Source organism: Macaca thibetana, chromosome X (genome assembly GCF_024542745.1).
Source record: "Macaca thibetana thibetana isolate TM-01 chromosome X, ASM2454274v1, whole genome shotgun sequence".
NCBI lineage: Eukaryota > Metazoa > Chordata > Mammalia > Primates > Cercopithecidae > Macaca > Macaca thibetana.
In genome coordinates, this window is record NC_065598.1 from 48,816,197 (window position 1) to 48,836,376 (window position 20,180).

The following is a 20,180-nucleotide window of genomic DNA, read 5'->3' on the forward strand; positions in this document are numbered from 1 at the left end:
TCAGTGCCTTCGAGAAATAAGTCCTGGACTCTCTGTTTAACTCAAGACCGGCTTCCACAATGGCCCACAAATCACTATCTTCAGCCTAGACCCTCCCTAGCTCCAGGTTCCCAAACAGCTTCCCAGATGCCTGATTCTCTTCTGGAAATCCCTCCCTCAGACTCTCCTCTCCTCATTAAGCTGATGGTGGCCTCCATCAACCTGAATCTGCCGCTCCATCCCGTTCCCCATATCAGAGAAGCCCCACCACTTCAGCTGAGACACTAGCAGGTCCTGTCATTTTCTCATTCTTTCCTTCTCCCAGAACGCACACACCTCAGTGTCCTCAAGTCCTAAAGACACTTCTTCTCAGTAATACATCCTCTCTTCGCAATTCCCACGGCTATCAGGCCCAATTTCCCCACCCCTCTTATAAACTCCAGTCTTCTGGCCTCCACGAATTTACTCAGGCTGTGCTTCAGGCTTAACAGGTCACTGTCACCAAGACAAACGACTGAGTGAGATTCCTCCCTCCCGCTTACGCCCACCGCAGCGATTTCCAAGGTGTGAAAGACCCGGCGCGTCACCTCTGCAGCTCCCTCCCTTCCACGGTTTTCAAGAAATCCTTCTCCTCCGGAGATGGCCTCGCGCCGTCACCCGAGTCGGCCAGCCGCCTCCGTGCGGACGTGCGAGTGAAGCCGAATGAAATTGGGGCAGTGGAAGCAGCCGTCAGCGGCAAAACACCCTCTTCGGAGTCAGCCATCTTGCCCCTTTTCCCAGGCCTGCGCGCTGCTTGCTGGGAAATTTAGTTTGGGTTCAGATCGCTAGGGGCCGGCCAAAGTGCGTAAAAACTACCTTCCCATCAACCACTGTGGCACCGGCGGGAGGGGGCGGTAAGGGGCCGTGGGAAGTAATTGTCGCTCTTTCAAACGTCGTGGGAGTGCGTCGCGCCAAGTGCACAGGGAAATGTAGTTTTTTTTGTTTTGTTTTGTTTTTGTTTCTTTTTTTTTTAAAGATGGAGTCTTGCTCTGTTGCCCAGGCTGGAGTGCAGTGGCGTGATCTCGGCTCACTGCAACCTCTGCCTCCCGGGTTCAAGCGCTTCTCCTGCTGCAGCCTCCCGAGTAGCTGAGGCTACAGGCATGCGCCACCACGCCCGGCTAATTTTTGTATTTTTAGTAGAGACGGGTTTCACCGTGTTAGCCAGGATAGTCTCCATCTCCTGACCTCGTGATCCGCCTGCCTCGGCCTCCCACAGTGCTGGGACTACAGGCGTAAGCCACCACGCCCGGCCGGAAATGTAGTTTTTAGCGAGGTAGGCATGGTGGAAGGTGGATTCATTCTTGCCAGGCATTGATTCCTTCGTGTAGGCATTTGACAAGTATTTATGGAGCGCCTACTGTGTGCCCTACTCATGTGGGAAGTGTTGATGAAGTAAATCATTTAGAAATAATCAGCCAGGTGTGGTGGCGTGCACCTGTAGTTTCATTTAGCCCACAGGCTGAGGCAGGAGGATGGCCTGAGGCCCAGGAGTTCGAGGCTGCACTTAGATCTTATCGCGCCACTGCATTCCAGCATGGGTGACAGAGCGATACCCCGTCTCTAAAAAAGAAAAAGTCAGGGTCGGGGGCAGGGGAAGGAGTGTCAGTTGTCTACAATAGTAAATAATAGACATAAAGTGCCTACTGGCCAGGCGTGGTAGCTCATGCCTGTAATCCTAGCATTTTGGGAGGCCTAGGCTGGTGGATCACCTGAGGTCAGGACTTTGAGACCAGCCTGACTCATATGGTGAAACCCTGTCTCTACTAAAAATACAAAAATTAGCCGGGCTGGTGGTGGCACCTGTAGTCCCAGCTACTCAGGAGGCTGAGACAGGAGGATTGCTTGAACCTGGGAGGCAGAGTTTGCAGTAAGCCGAGATCCCGCCACTGCACTCCAACCTGGGTGACAGAGCGAGACTCTGTCTTAAAAAAGAAAAAGAAAGAAAGAAAGAAAGAAAGAAAGAAAGAAATAGTGCCTACTGACCAGGCTCATACCTGTAATCCCAGCACGTTTGGAGGCTGAGGCAGGCGGATCACTTGTGAGGTCAGTAGTCCGAGACCAGCCTGGCCAACATGGTGAAACCCTGTCTCTACTGAAAGTACAAAAATTAGCAGGGCGTGGTGGCACGTGCCTGCAATCCCAGCTACTCAGGAGGTTGAGGCAGGAGAATCACTTGAACCCGGGAGGCAGAGCTGAGATCTCAACACTCCAGCCTGGGTTACAGAGCGAGACTCAGTCTCAAAAAAAAAAAAAAAAAGAAAAGAAAAAGAAAAAAGAAAAAAATAAACTTGTAGTTTAGTAGGGAATATAGACATTTAAATACATATTTAAAAAATATAGCAACATGTGCCAAGCTTAGTGGCTTACGCCTGTAATCCCAGCACTTTGGGAGGCCTAGGTGGGAGGATTGTTTGAGCTCAGGACTTTGAGACCACCCTGGGCAACATAGTGACACCCTGACTCTACAAAAAAATGTAAAAATTAGCGGGGTGTGATGGCACACATCTGTGGACCCAGCTACTTGGAGAGCTGAGTGGGAAGGATCGCTTGAGCCCAGGAGGTTGAGGATGCACTGAGTGGTTATCAGGCCACAGCACTAAAGCCTGGGCAACAGGGTGATACTGTATCTCGAAAGAAAGAAAGAAAGAGAGAGGAAGGAAGGAAGGAAGGAAGGAAGGGAGGGAGGGAGGGGAGGGAGGGAGGGAGGGAGGGAGGGAAGGAAGGAAGGAAGGAAGGAAGGAAGGAAGGAAGGAAGGAAGGAAGGAAGGAAGGAAGGAAGGAAGGAAGGAAGGAAGGAAGGAAGAAAGATATACAAACACATACATATAGCAACATTAGGCTGGGCGCGGTGGCTCAAGCCTGTAATCCCAGCACTTTGGGAGGCCGAGACGGGTGGATCACGAGGTCAGGAGATTGAGACCATCCTGGCTAACACGGTGAAACCCCGTCTCTACTAAAAAATACAAAAAAAAAAATCCTAGCCAGGCGAGGTGGCGGGCACCTGTAGTCCCAGCTACTCGGGAGGCTGAGGCAGGAGAATGGCGTGAACCGGGGAGGCGGAGCTTGCAGTGAGCTGAGATCCAGCCACTGCACTCCAGCCTGGGCGACAGAGCGAGACTCCGTCTCAAAAAAAAAAAAAACAAACAAAAAATACATATAGCAACATTAAGCATTAACAGCAAAATATATATATACACACATATACATATAGCAACATTAAACATATTGTGAGAACCAGGTCCTAAGGCTTCAAAGATTACTGATATGAAGGAAAAATGAAGCAGTCAGAAAATTAAAAAAAAAAAAAAAGATTATTGAGACAGATCTCTCTTGTGTAGGACCTCAAGAGTTCATACAGGCCGGGTACGGTGGTTCATGCCTGTAATCACAGCACTTTGAGAAGCCAAGGCAGGTGGATCACTTGAGGCCAGGAGTTCAAGACCAACCTGGCAAGCATGGTGAAACTCTGTCTCTACTACGCATACAAAAATTAGCCGGGCATGGTGGCGGGCGCCTGTGGTTCCAGCAATTCAGGAGGCTGAGGCACGAGAATCGCTTGAACCCGGGAGGCGGAGGTTGCAGTGAGCCGAGATCATGCCATTGCACTCCAACTTGGGGGACATAATGAAACTCTGCCTTAGAAAATGAAAACAGATTTTTTTTAATTAAAAAAGGAGTTTATACAGAGTGGCTTATACCGAGTTGCTGGGTGTGGTGACTCATGCCTGTATTTTCAGCACTATGGGAGACTGAGGCAGGAGGATTACTTGAGGCCAGGAGTTGGTGGTTGCAGTGAGCTATGATCGTGGCACTGCACTATAGCTTGTGTGACAGAGCAAGACCCTGTCTCTAAAAAAGTAAATAAATAAAATAGTTTGTACAGTAGATGACAGATACTTAAACAGATATTCTTAAGAAAGAGTTAATATAATTCTGTTACAAATCAGGCTCAAGGAAATCACTGAAGATGTGTAAAATAATTTTATGTGAGATTCATTATTCTATTATTGTGGCAAAAGCTTGAAGACCACTTAAATTATCAACAGAAGGGGATGCAGTAAATGAATTATAGCACACACCTTGGATGGAAGAAATATGCCTTTACATTGGAAGTTATAAATAAATAAATAAATATATTTTGAGACAGGGTCTCGCTCTGTTGCCCAGGCTGGAGTATAGCGGCGTGATTTCAGCTCACTGCAACCTCCACCTCCTGGGTTCAAGCAATTCTCGTGCCTCAGCCTCCTGAGTAGCTGGGATTAGAGGTGCCTGACACAATGCTGGGCTAATTTTTCTATTTTCAGTAGAGGTGGGGTTTTGCCATGTTGGCCAGGCTAGTCTCAAACTCCTCACCTCAGGTGATCCACCTGCCTCGGCCTCCCAAAGTGCTGAGATTACAGGCCTGAGCCACTGCATGACCAGCCACTATAAATATAATTAAATGGACTGGGCATGGTGGCTCATGCCTATAATCCCAGCACTTTGGGAGGCCGAGGCAGGCAGATCCTCTGAGGTTGGGAGTTCGAGACCAACCTGGCCAACATGGTGAAACCCCATCTGTACTAAAAATAAAAAATTAGCCAGGCATGGTAGTGGTTACCTGTAATCCCAGTTACTTGGGAGGCTGAGGCAGGAGCATCACTTGAACCCAGGAGGCAGGGGTTGTGGTGAGCTGAGATCACGCCACTGTACTCCAGCCTGGGTGACAGAGCTAAATTCTCTATCCAAAATAAATAAATAAATAAATAAATAAACAAACAAAATAAACAAAAAGAAAAGAAAAAAATACATAAATTTTTTTTTATTATACTTTAAGTTCTAGGGTACATGTGGATAACGTGCAGGTTTGTTACATATGTATACCTGTGCCATGTTGGCGTGCTGCACCCATCAACTCGTCAGCACCCATCAACTCATCATTTACATCAGGTATAACTCCCAATGCAATCCCTCCCCCCTCCCCCCTCCCCGTGATAGGCCCCGGTGTGTGATGTTCCCCTTCCCGAGTCCAAGTGATCTCATTGTTCAGTTCCCACCTATGAGTGAGAACATGCGGTGTTTGGTTTTCTGTTCTTGCGATAGTTTGCTGAGAATGATGGTTTCCAGCTGCATCCATGTCCCTACAAAGGACACAAACTCATCCTTTTTATGGCTGCATAGTATTCCATGGTGTATATGTGCCACATTTTCTTAATCCAGTCTGTCGCTGATGGACATTTAGGTTGATTCCAAGTCTTTGCTATTGTGAATAGTGCCACAATAAACCTATGTGTGCATGTGTCTTTATAGCAGCATGATTTATAATCCTTTGGGTATATACCCAGTAACAGCATGGTACTGGTACCAAAACAGAGATATAGACCAATGGAACAGAACAGAGTCCTCAGAAATAATACCACACATCTACAGCCATCTGATCTTTGACAAACCTGAGAGAAACAAGAAATGGGGAAAGGATTCCCTATTTAATAAATGGTGTTGGGAAAATTGGCTAGCCATAAGTAGAAAGCTGAAACTGGATCCTTTCCTTACTCCTTATACGAAAATTAATTCAAGATGGATTACAGACTTAAATGTTAGACCTAATACCATAAAAACCCTAGAAGAAAACCTAGGTAATACCATTCAGGACATAGGCATGGGCAAGGACTTCATGTCTAAAACACCAAAAGCAACGGCAACAAAAGCCAAAATTGACAAATGGGATCTAATTAAACTAAAGAGCTTCTGCACAGCAAAAGAAACTACCATCAGAGTGAACAGGCAACCTACAGAATGGGAGAAAATTTTTGCAATCTACTCATCTGACAAAGGGCTAATATCCAGAACCTACGAAGAACTCAAACAAATTTACAAGAAAAAAACAAACAACCCCATCGAAAAGTGGGCAAAGGATATGAACAGATAGTTCTCAAAAGAAGACATTCATACAGCCAACAGACACATGAAAAAACGCTCATCATCACTGGCCATCAGAGAAATGCAAATCAAAACCACAATGAGATACCATCTCACACCAGTTAGAATGGCAATCATAAAAAACTCAGGAAACAACAGGTGCTGGAGAGGATGTGGAGAAATAGGAACACTTTTACACTGTTGGTGGGATTGTAAACTAGTTCAACCATTATGGAAAACAGTATGGCGATTCCTCAAGGATCTAGAACTAGAAGTACCATATGACCCAGCCATCCCATTACTGGGTAAAATATATAAAATTAAATGAAATGGGGACATGCCATGTTTTGGAAGGTAGATTAGTATGGTTTTTTGGAGAATGGTCTTAAAAACAGGCAACCCATTATTCAATCTCACGGCCATGTTTCCAGGCCTAGAAGCCCTGGGCATCCTGGGATGGGCCCTGGAATCTCAAGGGTAAAACCACTTTGCTTTCCAAGACAACAAAATTCTTTAAAATATATTTAGGCCGGGCGCGGTGGCTCACGCCTGTAATCCCAGCACTTTGGAAGGCCGAGGCGGGCGGATCACAAGGTCAGGAGATCGAGACCATGGTGAAACCCCGTCTCTACTAAAAATAGAAAAAAATTAGCCGGGCGCAGTGGCGGGCGCCTGTAGTCCCAGCTACTCGGGAGGCTGAGGCCGGAGAATGGCGTGAACCCGGGAGGCGGAGCTTGCAGTGAGCCGAGATTGCGCCACTGCACTCCAGCCTGGGTGACAGAGCGAGACTCCATCTCAAAAAAAAAAAAAAAAAAAAAAAAAAAAAAAATATATATATATATATATATTTAAAGGTTAGGCACGGTGGCTCATGCCTGTAATCCCAGCACTCCGGGAGGCCAAGGGAGGAGGATCGCTTGAGCCCAAGAGTTGGAGGCTGCAGTGAGCTATGATTGCACCACTGCACTCCAGTCTGGGCAACAAAGCCAGTGAGGCTCAGTTTCTTTAACTCTTTTTTTTTTTTTTTTTTTTTTTTTTTTTTTTTTTTTTGAGACGGAGTCTTGCTCTGCCGCCCAGGCTGGAGTATAGTGGCCGGATCTCAGCTCACTGCAAGCTCTGCCTCCCGGGTTCACGCCATTCTCCTGCCTCAGCCTCCCGAGTAGCTGGGACTACAGGTGCCCGCCACCTCGCCCGGCTAGTTTTTTTGTATTTTTTAGTAGAGTCGGGGTTCCACCGTGTTAGCCAGGATGGTCTCGATCTCCTGACCTCATGATCCGCCTGTCTCGGCCTCCCAAAGTGCTGAGATTACAGGCTTGAGCCACCGCGCCTGGCCAACTCTTTTTTTTTTTTTAAGAGACGAGGTCATGCCTGGCCAACTCAGTCTCTTAAAATAAAAGACTTCTGGGGAAGCTGAAACAGGAGAATTGCTTGAACCTGGGAGCTGGAGGCTGCAGTGAGCTGAGACCGTGCCACTGCACTCCACACTGGGCAATACAGTGAGACTCTGACTTGAAACAAACAAAAAAAAAGACTTCTGGCCAGGTGCGGTGGCTCACGCCTATAATCTCAGTATTTTGGGAGGCCAAGGTGGGCGCATCACCTGAGGTCAGGAGTTTGAGATCAGCTTGGCCAACATGGTGAAACCCTGTCTCTACTAAAAATATAAAATAGTTAGCTGGGCGTGGTGTTGGGCACCTGTAATCCCAGCTACTCCGGAGGCTGAGGCAGGAGAACCGCTTGAACCCGGGAGGCAGAGGTTGCGGTGAGCCGAGGTTGTGCCACTGTACTCCAGCCTGGGCAACAGAGCAAGACTTAATGTCAAAAAAAAAAAAAAGAAAAAGACTTCAGACTTCTTTTTTTTTTTTTTTTTTTTGAGACGGAGTCTCCCTCAGTCACCCAGACTGGAGAGCAGTGGCATGACCTCGGCTCACTGCAACCTCCACTTCCCCCAGGTTCAAGCAATTCTCCTGCCTCAGCCCCCTGAGTACCTGGGACTACAGGTGCGTGCCGCCATGGCTGGCTAATTTTTTGTATATTTAGTAGAGACGGGGTTTCACCATGTTAGCCAGGGTGGTCTCGATCTCCTGACCTTCTGATGCACCTGCCTTGGCCTCCCAAAGTGCTGGGATTACAGGCGTGAGGCACTGCACCCAGCCTGGTTTTGTTTTTTTGTTTTTGTTTTTTGTTTTTGATTTTTGAAATGGAGTCTCGCTCTGTCAACCCAGGCTGGAGTGCAGTGGCAAGATCTTGGCTCACCGCAACTTCTGCCTCCTGAGTTCAAGAATTCCTCCTGCCTCAGCTTCCCGAGTAGCTGAGATTACAGGCACCCGCAAACGCCTGGCTAATTTTTGTATTTTTAGTAGAGGCAGGGTTTCACCATATTGGCCAGACTGGTCTCGAACTCCTGCCCTCGTGATCCACCCGCCTCGGCCTCCCCAAGTGCTGGGATTACAGGTGTGAGCCACCATGCTTGGCCCCTTGTCTGTTTTTTTTTGTTTTTTTTTTTTTGAGATGGAGCCTCATTCTGTGGCCCAGGCTGGAGTGCAGCAGTGCCATCATGGCTCACCACAACCTCTGCCTCCTGGGTTCAAGTGATTCTCCTGCTTCAGCCTCCCAAGTAGCTGAGATTGCGGGTGTGTGCCATCACGCCCAGCTAATTTTTGTATTTTTAGTAGAGACAGGGTTTCACCACGTTGATCAGGCTGGTCTTGAACTCCTGACCTCAGGTAATCCACCCACCTTGGCCTCCCAAAGTGCTGGGATTACAGGCTGAGCCACCACGCCTGGCCCAGAAAATACTTCTGAAAAATATAGTTCAGTTATTTTCTGGAACACCCCTTAATATGGATTTGTCTTGTGATTTCTCATTATTAGACTGAGATTATGAGTTTTGGGCAAGAATGTCATGGAGATGATGTGCCCTTATAATCACATCATATCAGGGAGTTCATGATGTTGATAAGTCCTATTGTTAATTACATGAACATGAATCAGTTGGTTAAGGTGTTCTCTACCAGGCTTCTCCACTGGTTCCATTGCCTGCAATGCAAACTGTCCGGGGTGGAAGTGATACCCACTTCCTAAAGCAGCTGCCTGAGGCAATGTGCGCAATGCAGCCTTATACACACTGGGACAAGAGGTCCCTGAAGGAGTTTTGCTTTTTGTTTTTAAGCAAGAGTTCCTAGGAAAACCTGAGCGTTTTACCTTCTCAGCTGGTTCACACTTTGTCTCTGACTTGTTCCTGATATGTATCATGGAGATTACCCCAGCTTAACCTGATCCTGATGCATTTTTTTTTGAGACAATTTTGCTCTGTCACCTAGGCTAGAGTGCAGTGGCGTGATCTTGGCTCACCGCAACCTCCATCTCCCGGGTTCAATCTATTCTGTCACAGACTCCCGAGTAGCTGAGACTACAGGCATGTGCCACCTCGTCCCACTAATTTTTGTATTTTTAGTAGAGATGGGGTTTCACCATGTTGGCCAGGCTGGTCTTGAACTCCTGAGCTCAAGTGATCCACCTGCCTTGGCCTCCCAAAGTGCTGGGATTATAGGTGTGAGCCACCGCAGTAGACCTTGATGCAAAATTTTTGGTGGTGAAAATATAATGGTGGTTCATACCTGTAGTCTCAGCTACCCTGGAGGCAAAGGTGGGAGTGTTACTTGTACCCAGGAGTTTGAGACCAGACTGGGCAACATAGTGAGATCCTGTCTGTAAACAAAAGAGTAAAAATGAAGGAGGAAGAAAAAATATATAATAAGAGAAAAGATCTTTGTTTCTGTCTTTACTTCATACTGAAAAACTCAGGAGCAACATTTAGAAAAGTATTTGCTTACCATATAATTAAGGAAGACCATGTCCAAGTTTTACAAAACCAGCCATTTATTCTTTTGTTCATTCAATAATCATTAGTTGAGTATCCACTCTGTTAACAGGTCCTGCCTCCAAGGAACTCATATGAGATGGGAAAATCAGGGATTACGAATGTGTCTAAGACCTCAGACACAGAGGGCTGTAGGGAAGGGTGGTCAAACAGACAAAATGGGGATTAATTGTGCCCAGCACTACTTCCAAAATGGACTGAAGACTGAAAAAGGATTGTGAAGGATGGCAGGAAGTGAAGTTGGAGTGATGTGCAGAGGCTAGGTCATGGATAGCAGGGAATCTTAGGACTTTGCTGGGGTAATGAGGAAGTCATGAGAAGGTTATGGGACATGACAAAAATTTGTATTTTATTAAAAAGTATTAAAAAAAAAAAGTAGAACAGCCTGGGCAACATGGCAAAACCCCATCTCTACAAAATATCAAAAATTGACCTGGCGCGGTGGCTCACACCTGTACCTGTAATCACAGCACTTTGGGAGGCCGACGCGGGTGGATCACGAGGTCAGGAGTTTAAGACCAGCCTGGCCAATATGGTGAAACCCTGTCTCTACTAAAAATTCAAAAATTAGCCAGGCATGGTGGCGCCCACCTGTAATCCCAGCTACTTGGAAAACTGAGGCAGAAGAATCGCTTGAACCCGGGAGGTGGAGGTGGCAGTGAGCTGAGATCGCGCCACTGCACTCCAGCCTGGGTGACAGAGTGAGACTCTGTCTCAAAAATTAAATTAAATTAAATTAAATGTAAAAATAAAAAATTAGCAGGGTATGGTGGCAGGTGCCTGTAATCCCAGCTACTCGGGAGGCTGAGATGGGAGGATTGCTCGAGCCCAGGAGGTCAAGGCTGCAGTAAGTCAAGATCGTGCTACTGCACCCCAGCCTAGGCGACAGAGCAAGACCCTGTCTCAAAAAATCCCCAAAAAGTAACATGCATAAAACATACAGGGTCAATATCCCCAAAATGCAAGGAGCTCCTCCAATTCAATAACTATAAACTGCAGGAAATCCCTGACTGAAAAATAAGCAATGGACATAATCAGATATTTCATAACATAAGGTATACAGGCCGGGAACGGTAGCTCATGCCTATAATCCCACCACTTTGGGAGGCCAAGGCGGGCAGATCACCTGAGGTCAGGAGTTCGAGACCAGCCTGGCCAAGATGGTGAAACCCCATCTCTATTTATTGTAAAAATACAAAAAAATTAGCTGGGCGTGGTGGAAGGCACCACCATGCAAGGCCTGTAATCCCAGCTACTCGGGAGGCTTAGGCAGGAGAATCGCTTGAACCCGGAGGCAGAGGTTGCAGTGAGCTGAGAACACGCCATTGCACTCCAGCCTGGGCGACAAAAGTGAAACTCCATCGCATGCACGCACGCACACACACACACACACAGAAAAAGAAAAGAAAAAAGAAAAGAAAAAAAGAAAGAAATACAAATCACAGCCGGGTGCAGAAGCAGGAGAATTGCTTGAACCTGTGAGGCAGAGGTTGCAGTGAGCCGAGATTACGCCACCGCACTCCAGCCTGGGGAACAACAGCAAAACTCCATTTCAAAAAAAAAAAAAAAAAAGAACTAGTACACTTTGGGAGACTGAGGCAGGACAATCACTTGAGGCTGGGAGTTCGAGACCAGCCTGGGCAACTTAGCAAGACCCCCCCCATCTCTCTAAAATTAAAAAATTAGCCTTGCATGGTGGTGCCTGCCTGTAGTCCAAGTTACTGGGGAGACTGAGATGGGAGGACTGCTTGAGCCCAGGAGTTGGAGGCTGCAGTGAGCTATGATGCCACTTACTTTATTGATAAATAAGTGTCTTAGACTGTTTATGTTGCTATAAAGGAATAACTGAGGCTAAGTTATTTATTTATTTATTTATTTTTGAGACAGAGTCTAACTCTGTCACCCAGGCTGGAGTGCAATGGCACAATCTCAGCTCACTGCAACCTCTGCCTCCCGGGTTTAAGCGATTCTCATGCCTCAGCCTCCAAGTAGCTGGGACTGCAGGCATGTGCCACCATGCCTGGCTAATTTTTGTATTTTAAGTAGAGACGGAGGTTTCACCATGTTGACCAGAATGGTCTCGATCTCTTGACTTCGTGATCCACCCACCTCGGCCTCCCAAAGTGCTGGGATTACAGGTGTGAGCCACCGCGCCTGGCCTTTGCCAGGCTCTTTTCAACAACCAGTTCTCCAGGGAACTAAGTGAGAACTCATTCACTCCCTCCCTGAGAGATCCACCCGCAAGATCCAAACACCTCTAATCAGGCCCCTTCTCCAACACTGGGGATCAAATGTTAACACGAGGGTTGGTGGAGCCAAACCATATCTAAACCATGGCAGTAAGCTTTTATGTGTTATTTGTGACAATTCATCAATCTATATGCTTATATATCAGTGTATGCGATACCGTGATTAAACAGGTTTAAAAATTCTTCTAGAGTGACAGGGAACAATAGCTAGGAATACTTTGTTAAGTAGAAAAAGCAATTTCAGAAGTGTGCAGGCGACTTCTGGGGAATTGGTCACAGTCTCTTTTTTAACCTGGCAGGGGTTACACGTATATTAATTTTACAATTCATTAAACTGTTTATGTACATTGTATGCATGTTCTTCTCTATTAGTTATATATCACCATTTTAAAAGCTAGAGAGAGAAGGACTTCCAGAATGGTGGGACGAGGAGCTTGGTGGACCTTCTCCCCAACAAGGCAAGCATAACTGGTGGAAATTATTAAAAAATAAAACAACAACCCCCTGGGAATTGTCAAAGGTCATGTCGCAAATGGAGACACATTTATTCAAGAAAATAGGCTGGGTGCGGTGGCTCACGCCTGTAATCTCAGCACTTTGGGAGGCCAAGGTGGGTGGATCATCTGAGGTCAGGACTTTGAGAGCATCCTGGCCAACATGGTAAAACCTCGTCTCTACTAAAAATTAAAAAAAAAAAAAAAAAAAAAATAGCTGGGTGTGGTGGCACATGCTTGTAATTCCAGCTACTGGGGAGGCAGAGGCAGGAGAATTGCTTGAACCCAGGAGGCAGAGGTTGCAGTGAGCAAAGCTCACGCCACTGCACTCCAGCATGGGCAACAAGAGTGAAACTCCATCTCAAAAATAAAAATAAAAAATAAAATAAAAAATAAAATAGGCCGGGCGTGGTGGCTCACACCTGTAATTCTAGCACTTTGGGAGGCCGAGGCAGGTGAATCACCTGAGGTCGGGAGTTTGAGACCAGACTGGCCAACATGGTGAAACCCCATTTCTACTAAAAATACAAAAATTAGCAGGGAGTGGTGGTGCACGCCTATAATTCCAGCTACTCGGGAGGCTGCGGCAGGAGTATTGCTTGAATGTGGGAGGCAGAGGCTACAGTGAGCTGAGATGGTGCCACTACACTCCAGTCTGGGCAACAGAGCTAGACTCCGTCTCAACAAAACAAAACAAAAACCCAAAAACAATAACAACAACAACAACAAAACCTTAAGGGAAGGGGAAGGTATGATGACACTATTTCATCAAATAGAGAAGATTAACAAAGGAGTAAAAATTACAAAAAACCCACAAATTGCCAGGTGCGGTGGCTCATGCCTGTAATCCCAGCACTTTGGGAGGCTGATGCAGGCAGATCACGAGGTCAGGAGATCCAGATCATCCTGGCTAACATGGTGAAACCCCGTCTCTAATAAAAATAGAAAAAAATTAGTCTGGCATGGTGGTGGGCACCTGTAGTCTTAGCTACTTGGGAGGCTGAGGCAGGAGAATGGTGTGAACCTGGGAGGCAGAGCTTGCAGTGAGCAGAGATTGCGCCACCGCACTCCAGGCTGGGCGACAGAGTGAGACTCAGTCTCAAAACAAAACAAAACAAAACCCCGCAAATCTTGAAGTTGAATAGTACTGTATAATAACCCAAATGAGAAGAGAGAAAAGAAAAAAAAATTCACTAGAGGGGATAACAGTAAATTAGAGTTGGCAGGCGAAAGCACCAGTGAACTAGTAGAGAGAACAATATGGATTATGCAAACTGAAGACTAGACAGTAGAAAGAATCAAGAAAAATGAACACAGCATCAGAGAAATATCGGACACCATTAGGTGCACCAACACACAAGTAACATCAATACCACCAGAAGTGGAGACATGCAAGATGAAAGGGGAACATTAAACATACATACATACATATATGAAAGAAGTGGAGACAGGAAGTATCATGGCTGCGAGTAGCTGGAGCCTGTGTCACAAGCAGTAACGGAACTTACCAAGACAGTCATAGCTAAAGAAAAGCAGATTTGGCTGGGCGCGGTGGCTCACGCCTGTAATCCCAGCACTTTGGGAGGCCGAGGCAGGCGGATCATGAGGTCAGGAGATTGAGACCATCCTGGCTAACCTGGTGAAACCCCGTTTCTACTAAAAATACAAAAAAAAAAAAAAAAATTAGCCGGGCGTGGTGGTGGGCGTCTGTAGTCCCAGCTACTTGGGAGGCTGAGGCAGGGGAATGGCGCGAACCCGGAAGGCAGAGCTTGCAGCGAGCCAAGATCACGCCACTGCACTCCAGCCTGGGCGACAGAGCAAGATTCTGTCCCAGAAAACAAAAACAAAAACAAAACAAAACAAAACAAAAAAACCAAAAAAACAAGAAAAGCAGATTTAGGCCAGGCACTGTGGCTCACACCTGTAATCCCAGCACACTGGGAGGCCGAGGTGGGCGGATCATTTGAGGTCAGGAGTTTGAGACCAGCCTGGCCAACATGGTGAAACTCCATCTCTACTAAAAATACAAAAATTAGCCGGGCATGGTGGTGCATGCCTGAAATACCAGCTACTTGGGAGGCTGAGACAGGAGAATCACCTGAACTCAGGAGGCGGAGGTTGCAGTGAGCCAAGATTGCGCCACTGTACTCCAGCCTTGGCAACAGAGGGAGACTCCATCCCCCCCAAAAAAAATAAAAATAAAAAAGGCCAGGTGCAGTGGCTCACGCCTGTAATACCAGCACTTTGGGAGGCTGAGGCGGGAGGATCATCTGAGGTCAGGAGTTTGAGACCAGCCTGACCAACATGGAGAAACCCTGTCTCTACTAAAGAAAATACAAAATTAATTCCAGCTACTCAGGAGGCTGAGGCAGGAGAATTGCTTGAACCTGGGAGATGGAGGTTGCGGTGAGCCGACATCATGCCATTGCACTACAGCCTGGGCAACAACAGCTAAACTCCATCTCAAAAAAAAAAAAAAAAAGAAAGAAAGAAAGAAAGAAAAAAAGAAAAGCAGATTTGTTAGAGAAAGTATGAAGATACATTGCAGGGTACAACAGGCAGCAGAGAAGGGGCTGTCTGCTAAGAGGTGTGGGCTGGAGGTTCAAGCTGGAGGGGCCTACCAGGTGGAATGAGGTCATTGTGCCAGCAGGTTGCTTGTGATTAGCCATCTCTCAGAACAACTGTTCATTGTTCTTCCCAGCCTGGGGCCCTTCCTGAACTAGGGCCCCTTCCTTGTTGCTTAGTTATCAGGACTCCACAGGAAGGAACAGAAAAAAATGTCCAAAGAAATAACAGCTAAAGACTTCCCACATTTGACAGAGAAACTTTTTTTTTTTTTTGAAATGGGGTCTCCTGTCACCAAGGCTGGGGTGCAGTGGCTCAACACAGCTCACTGCAGCCTCGACCTCCCAGACTCAAGCGATCCTCCCACCTCAGCATCCGAAGTAGATGAGACTACAGGCACACACCACCATGCCCAGGTTTTTTTTTTAAATTATTATTTGTAGAGATGAGGTCTTGTTATGTTGCCCAGGGTGGTCTCAAACTCCTGGGCTCAAGGGATCTTCCATCCAAGGCCTCTCAAACTGTTGGGATTACAGGCATGAGCCACCATGCCCAGCCTGATGGAGAAACTTGCTTTTTTTAATTTTTTTTTTTCAGATGGAGTCTCCCTCTGTCAACCAGACTGGAGTGCAGTGGCTCAATCTCAGCTCGCTGCAACCTCCACCTCCCTGGTTCAAGCAATTCTCCTGCCTCAGCCTCCCGAGTAGCTGGGATTACAGGTGCCTGCAACCATGTTAGGCTAATTTTTGTCTTTGTCTTTCTTTTTTTTTTTTTTTTTTTTTTTGAGACGGAGTCTCGCTCTGCTGCCCAGGCTGGAGTGCAGTGGCCGGATCTCAGCTCACTGCAAGCTCCGCCTCCCGGGTTCACGCCATTCTCCTGCCTCAGCCTCCTGAGTAGCTGGGACTACAGGCGCCCGCCACCGCACCCGGCTAGTTTTTTTTTGTATTTTTTTAGTAGAGACGGGGTTTCACCGTGTTAGCCAGGATGGTCTCGATCTCCTGACCTCGTGATCCGCCCGTCTCGGCCTCCCAAAGTGCTGGGATTACAGGCTTGAGCCACCGCGCCCGACCTTGTCTTTTTCTTTCTTTCTTTTTTCTTTTTCTTTTTTTTTTTTTGAGACAAAGTCTCGCTCTGTTGCCCAGGCTGGAGTGCAGTGGCATGATCTGAGCTTACTGCAACCTTCACCTCCTGGGTTCAAGCAATTCTCTGCCTCAGCCTCCCGAGTAGCTGGGATTACAGGTGCCCACCACCACACCCAGCTAGTTTTTGTAGTTTTTAGTAGAGACAGGGTTTCACCATATTGGCCAGGCTGGTCTCAAACTCCTGGCCTCAGGTGATCTGCCCACCTCGGCCTCCCAAAATGCTGGGATTACAGGCGTGAGCCACCGTGCCTGGCCTTTTTGCCTTTTTTTTTTTTTGAGACAGAGTTTCACTCTTGTTGCCCAGGCTGGAGTGCAATGGTGCAATCTTGGCTCACTGCAACCTCTGCCTCCCAGGTTCAAGTGATTGTCCTGCCTCAGCCTCCTGAGTAGCTGGGATTACAGGCATGCGCCACCATGCTCGGCTAATTTTGTATTTTTAGTAGAGACAGGGCTTCACCATGTTGGTCAGGCTGGTCTCGAACTCCTGACCTGAAGTGATCTGCCCATCTAAGCCTCCCAAATTACTATGACTATAGGCGTGAGCCACCACGTGGGTCCCTGATGGAGAAACTTTAATCTACACTTCCAAGAAGTTCAATGAACAAGTAGGATAAATGCAAAGAGGTCCACACCCAGTGTAGGATCCCTGAGTTCCACCTCCTTTCTTTTTGTCTTCTGACCTAAAATCAGAGTGCTTTGGCCATTCTTCCACCCAGTGAGCTGTAGGTTTTTCTCAGCAGGCTTGAACCCAAACCAAGGCCTTGAACATTCCCAGGCATTGATAAAGGTATTTGGGTTATTGCCCAAACACTGAAAGAAACTGACCCTAGCCCTGAGCAAATTCCTTAAAGCCTCATATAAACTCCATACCATGACCCTTTGGCTGTGGACATACCTAGGAAGAACATCCCTTTTCTCTTGCTGTCCCTCATAAGGACAGAGTGTGGTCTCTGTCTCTGCAGCACTCTGCATGTAAATTCCCCCAATATGCATTTTGGGCTTATCACCCTGGCATTTAGTGCTTCTTTTTTTGGAATCCCAACTCATGCTATCTCTGGATGATTTTGTAGCAGGATGAGCCACAAGACAAAACCCCTCAGACACTGGGTTAAAGAAGGAAGAGGCTTTATTCGGCTGGGAGGATCAACAAACTTGCATCTCAAGAACCAAGTCCCCGAAGAAAGAGTTCCTGGCCCTTTTAAGGGCTTACAACTCTAAGGGGTTCATGTGAAAGGGTCGTGATAGATTGAACAAGCATGGGGTATGTGACTAGGTGGGGGTGGTGAGCAAGGCAAGTGTTTCTCCATACCATTGTCTATGATCTATAGATAGCACAAGTGGTTAGGGTGTGGGTTAATCTTTAACCTACAGGCCTGGCCAGTGGTGCCGATCAGTCTGTTATTTTTTAGTTTTTACTTCCTCCTTTTCTTTGGAGACAGGGGACAGTAGGAGAAATGGCCTCGCTCCTCATTCCCCCCTTTGAGAACCTCACTCACTAGTGGGAGTTCTCATTCTCATCCTCACTATCTAGATCTTCCTGTGAGACAGATCAATAGTGATTCATGTAGTATACTTGTGCTGAGGTCTTTTGATGAACTAAGGTGATAACGATGCCTCTTAGTAACTGGAGAAATACAGGTAACATACAGGGGAGTAACATGCAGGTTCCTAACACTATTATTATTCCCATTGTAAGAGTTTTAACTCCTCCTAGAGCTGGAAACCATTTTCCAAACAGGGATCCAGGATCAAACCTATGCCAAACCTGCATGGGTACATGTGCCAGCTTTGTCATGTCTCTTAACTATAGTTTCGACTACCTGTCCTTGACATTTCTTTGCAGACAGCAATTGGTCAAGTTGAATTTTTCACAGACTCCTCCTTCAGCTGCCAGCAAATAGTCTAAGGTCAATCTATTCTGATAGATGGCATTTCTCATGTGGGTTTCCTGCTGGGCTAAAAGAGTCAAAGCTCTGTCAGTTGCATTAGTGATTATTTCTTTTTCTTTTTTTTTTTTTTTGAGACGGAGTCTCGCTCTGTCACCCAGGCTGGAGTGCAGTGGCCGGATCTCAGCTCACTGCAAGCTCCGCCTCCCGGGTTCACGCCATTCTCCTGCCTCAGCCTCCCGAGTAGCTGGGACTACAGGCGCCTGCCACCTCGCCCGGCTAGTTTTTTTTGTATTTTTTTAGTAGAGAAGGGGTTTCACCGTGTTAGCCAGGATGGTCTCAATCTCCTGACCTCGTGATCCGCCCGTCTCGGCCTCCCAAAATGCTGGGATTACAGGCTTGAGCCACCGCGCCCGGCCATTAGTGATTATTTCTAAGATGGCCTGTAACTGTATGATCCAGTTGAGCATGTAGACGATGTAGATGGGGGTACAGTATCCCCATGAGCCATCATGTGCCCTTGTGGCAGGCCTATAGTACTGTATGATCCTTTTGAGGCGCCACACGTCATCTTTTCAATTTCCTATAGCCATGCTCCTCTTTTCTAGGGAGGCATTGACAGGGAAACCTAGGAGCTTGCCTATTTTTACAGGCAGTAGGAAAAATAATGACTTAATGGTGCCAATGACACAACTACCTGCCCATTGATCAGGTAACTGAGTGTAGGCTCTGTGCCTACATATGCAGTATAGTCCAGCAGGAGCCGTCCAGTCTTGATGAGATTCTGGATGGGCCTAAGCAGTCTGTAATTTAGGAAATTTACTGAAGGGATTCTTTTCAGTATGGTTTAGACCCCACCAGGTGACTGTCCCTGTGTCCCTGTTGTGCTGTTATACAGCTTCTGTCCTAGACAATTCAGCCTTCCTACAGGGATGGTGAAGTCTTTTCCTTTTCTAGCTATGCAGTATTGTCCAATAATTGAGGTTTTCAAGACCCAGAAGTTGCTAGTTTGGGCCTTCTGGACTGGAATTATGTCAGGAACTGGATCAGTAGGCACCAATTCTTGGGCTTCCCAAGGCCATCAGTCTCCCATAGCGGTTCCCCCACATACATAACAGGAAGTAACATTGAGGGAATGAGCTACATTTTCTGCTAACTGGAGAAACAAGTTCTTTGTCCTTTTTTGTGGAGGCTCTGGTGCTGGCAGATTCAGCTCATCATAAAAGGTCTGAAACACTGGTTTGGGAGATCACTTGTGGACTTCCCCTTGGACTAAAATATTTACTTGGGGATCCAGTCCAGTTCCATCAATTCCTAGAATTACATACTCTCCTGTTTTCCAATGGGGATGAAGGGGATTGGTAATTAGTAGTTCTAATGGGTTACAGTGACCACTAGTGCAGGAAGAGTTATTCTTTCCTTTTTGAAGGCAGACAGGGTCCTTCTCATCTTTTTTTTCCAGGTGGTCTAAATGACACAGGACCAGTAACTACATTCATCACTACACAGTCCTAATTCATGACAAACATACTTATTTTCTACTATATAGCCCCATTCCCAATGTAGAGAGCTACATCTTATTCTATTTCCATATGGGTCACTGTTGATTGTCACACAGGCATAAAATTTTAAGATAATTTGTTTAGGGACTCCTTTATTTTCTGTTCTAATTATTACTTTACTCGTATCAGCTTTTCCCCAGCTGCCAGTCCTCAATCTTATTTCAAAAACAGAAGTCATAGGGGGCTCAGATGGGTTATAGTACACATCAGGCTGGTCATTCCTGGGCAACATACCTTGTATATAGCCTTGTATATACATACCTGGGCTATATACCTTGTATAGCATTATACAAACAAGTTCCTTTTAGAGTCCCAGTACACTCATAATAACTATAAAATAATAGGACTGCAGCAACCTTTTATCCTACCTTAGTGACTTGATTTTGTCCTACCTTAGTGACTGGGAATAGTCCTCAGTCTGAGGAAGGTCAGTTGAAGTCCTTACTGTACAAGTCCAAACTTTAAGGAAAATGAGTCCCATGA

At 46.6% G+C, this 20,180-nt stretch overlaps 2 protein-coding genes across 7 annotated transcripts in view; both read right to left on the reverse strand.

Annotated features, from left to right (window-relative positions):
• Positions 1-20,180, reverse strand: part of PRAF2 (PRA1 domain family member 2) — a 108,705-nt gene that overhangs the window by 55,289 nt on the left and 33,236 nt on the right. The window lies entirely within an intron of this gene.
• Positions 1-20,180, reverse strand: part of GPKOW (G-patch domain and KOW motifs) — a 50,738-nt gene that overhangs the window by 9,732 nt on the left and 20,826 nt on the right. Inside the window, exon 2 of the mRNA XM_050775664.1 lies at positions 567-755. Within this exon, the coding sequence (XP_050631621.1) occupies positions 567-742 (176 nt within the window). The 5' untranslated portion in view covers positions 743-755. The remainder of the gene's footprint in view (positions 1-566; positions 756-20,180) is intronic.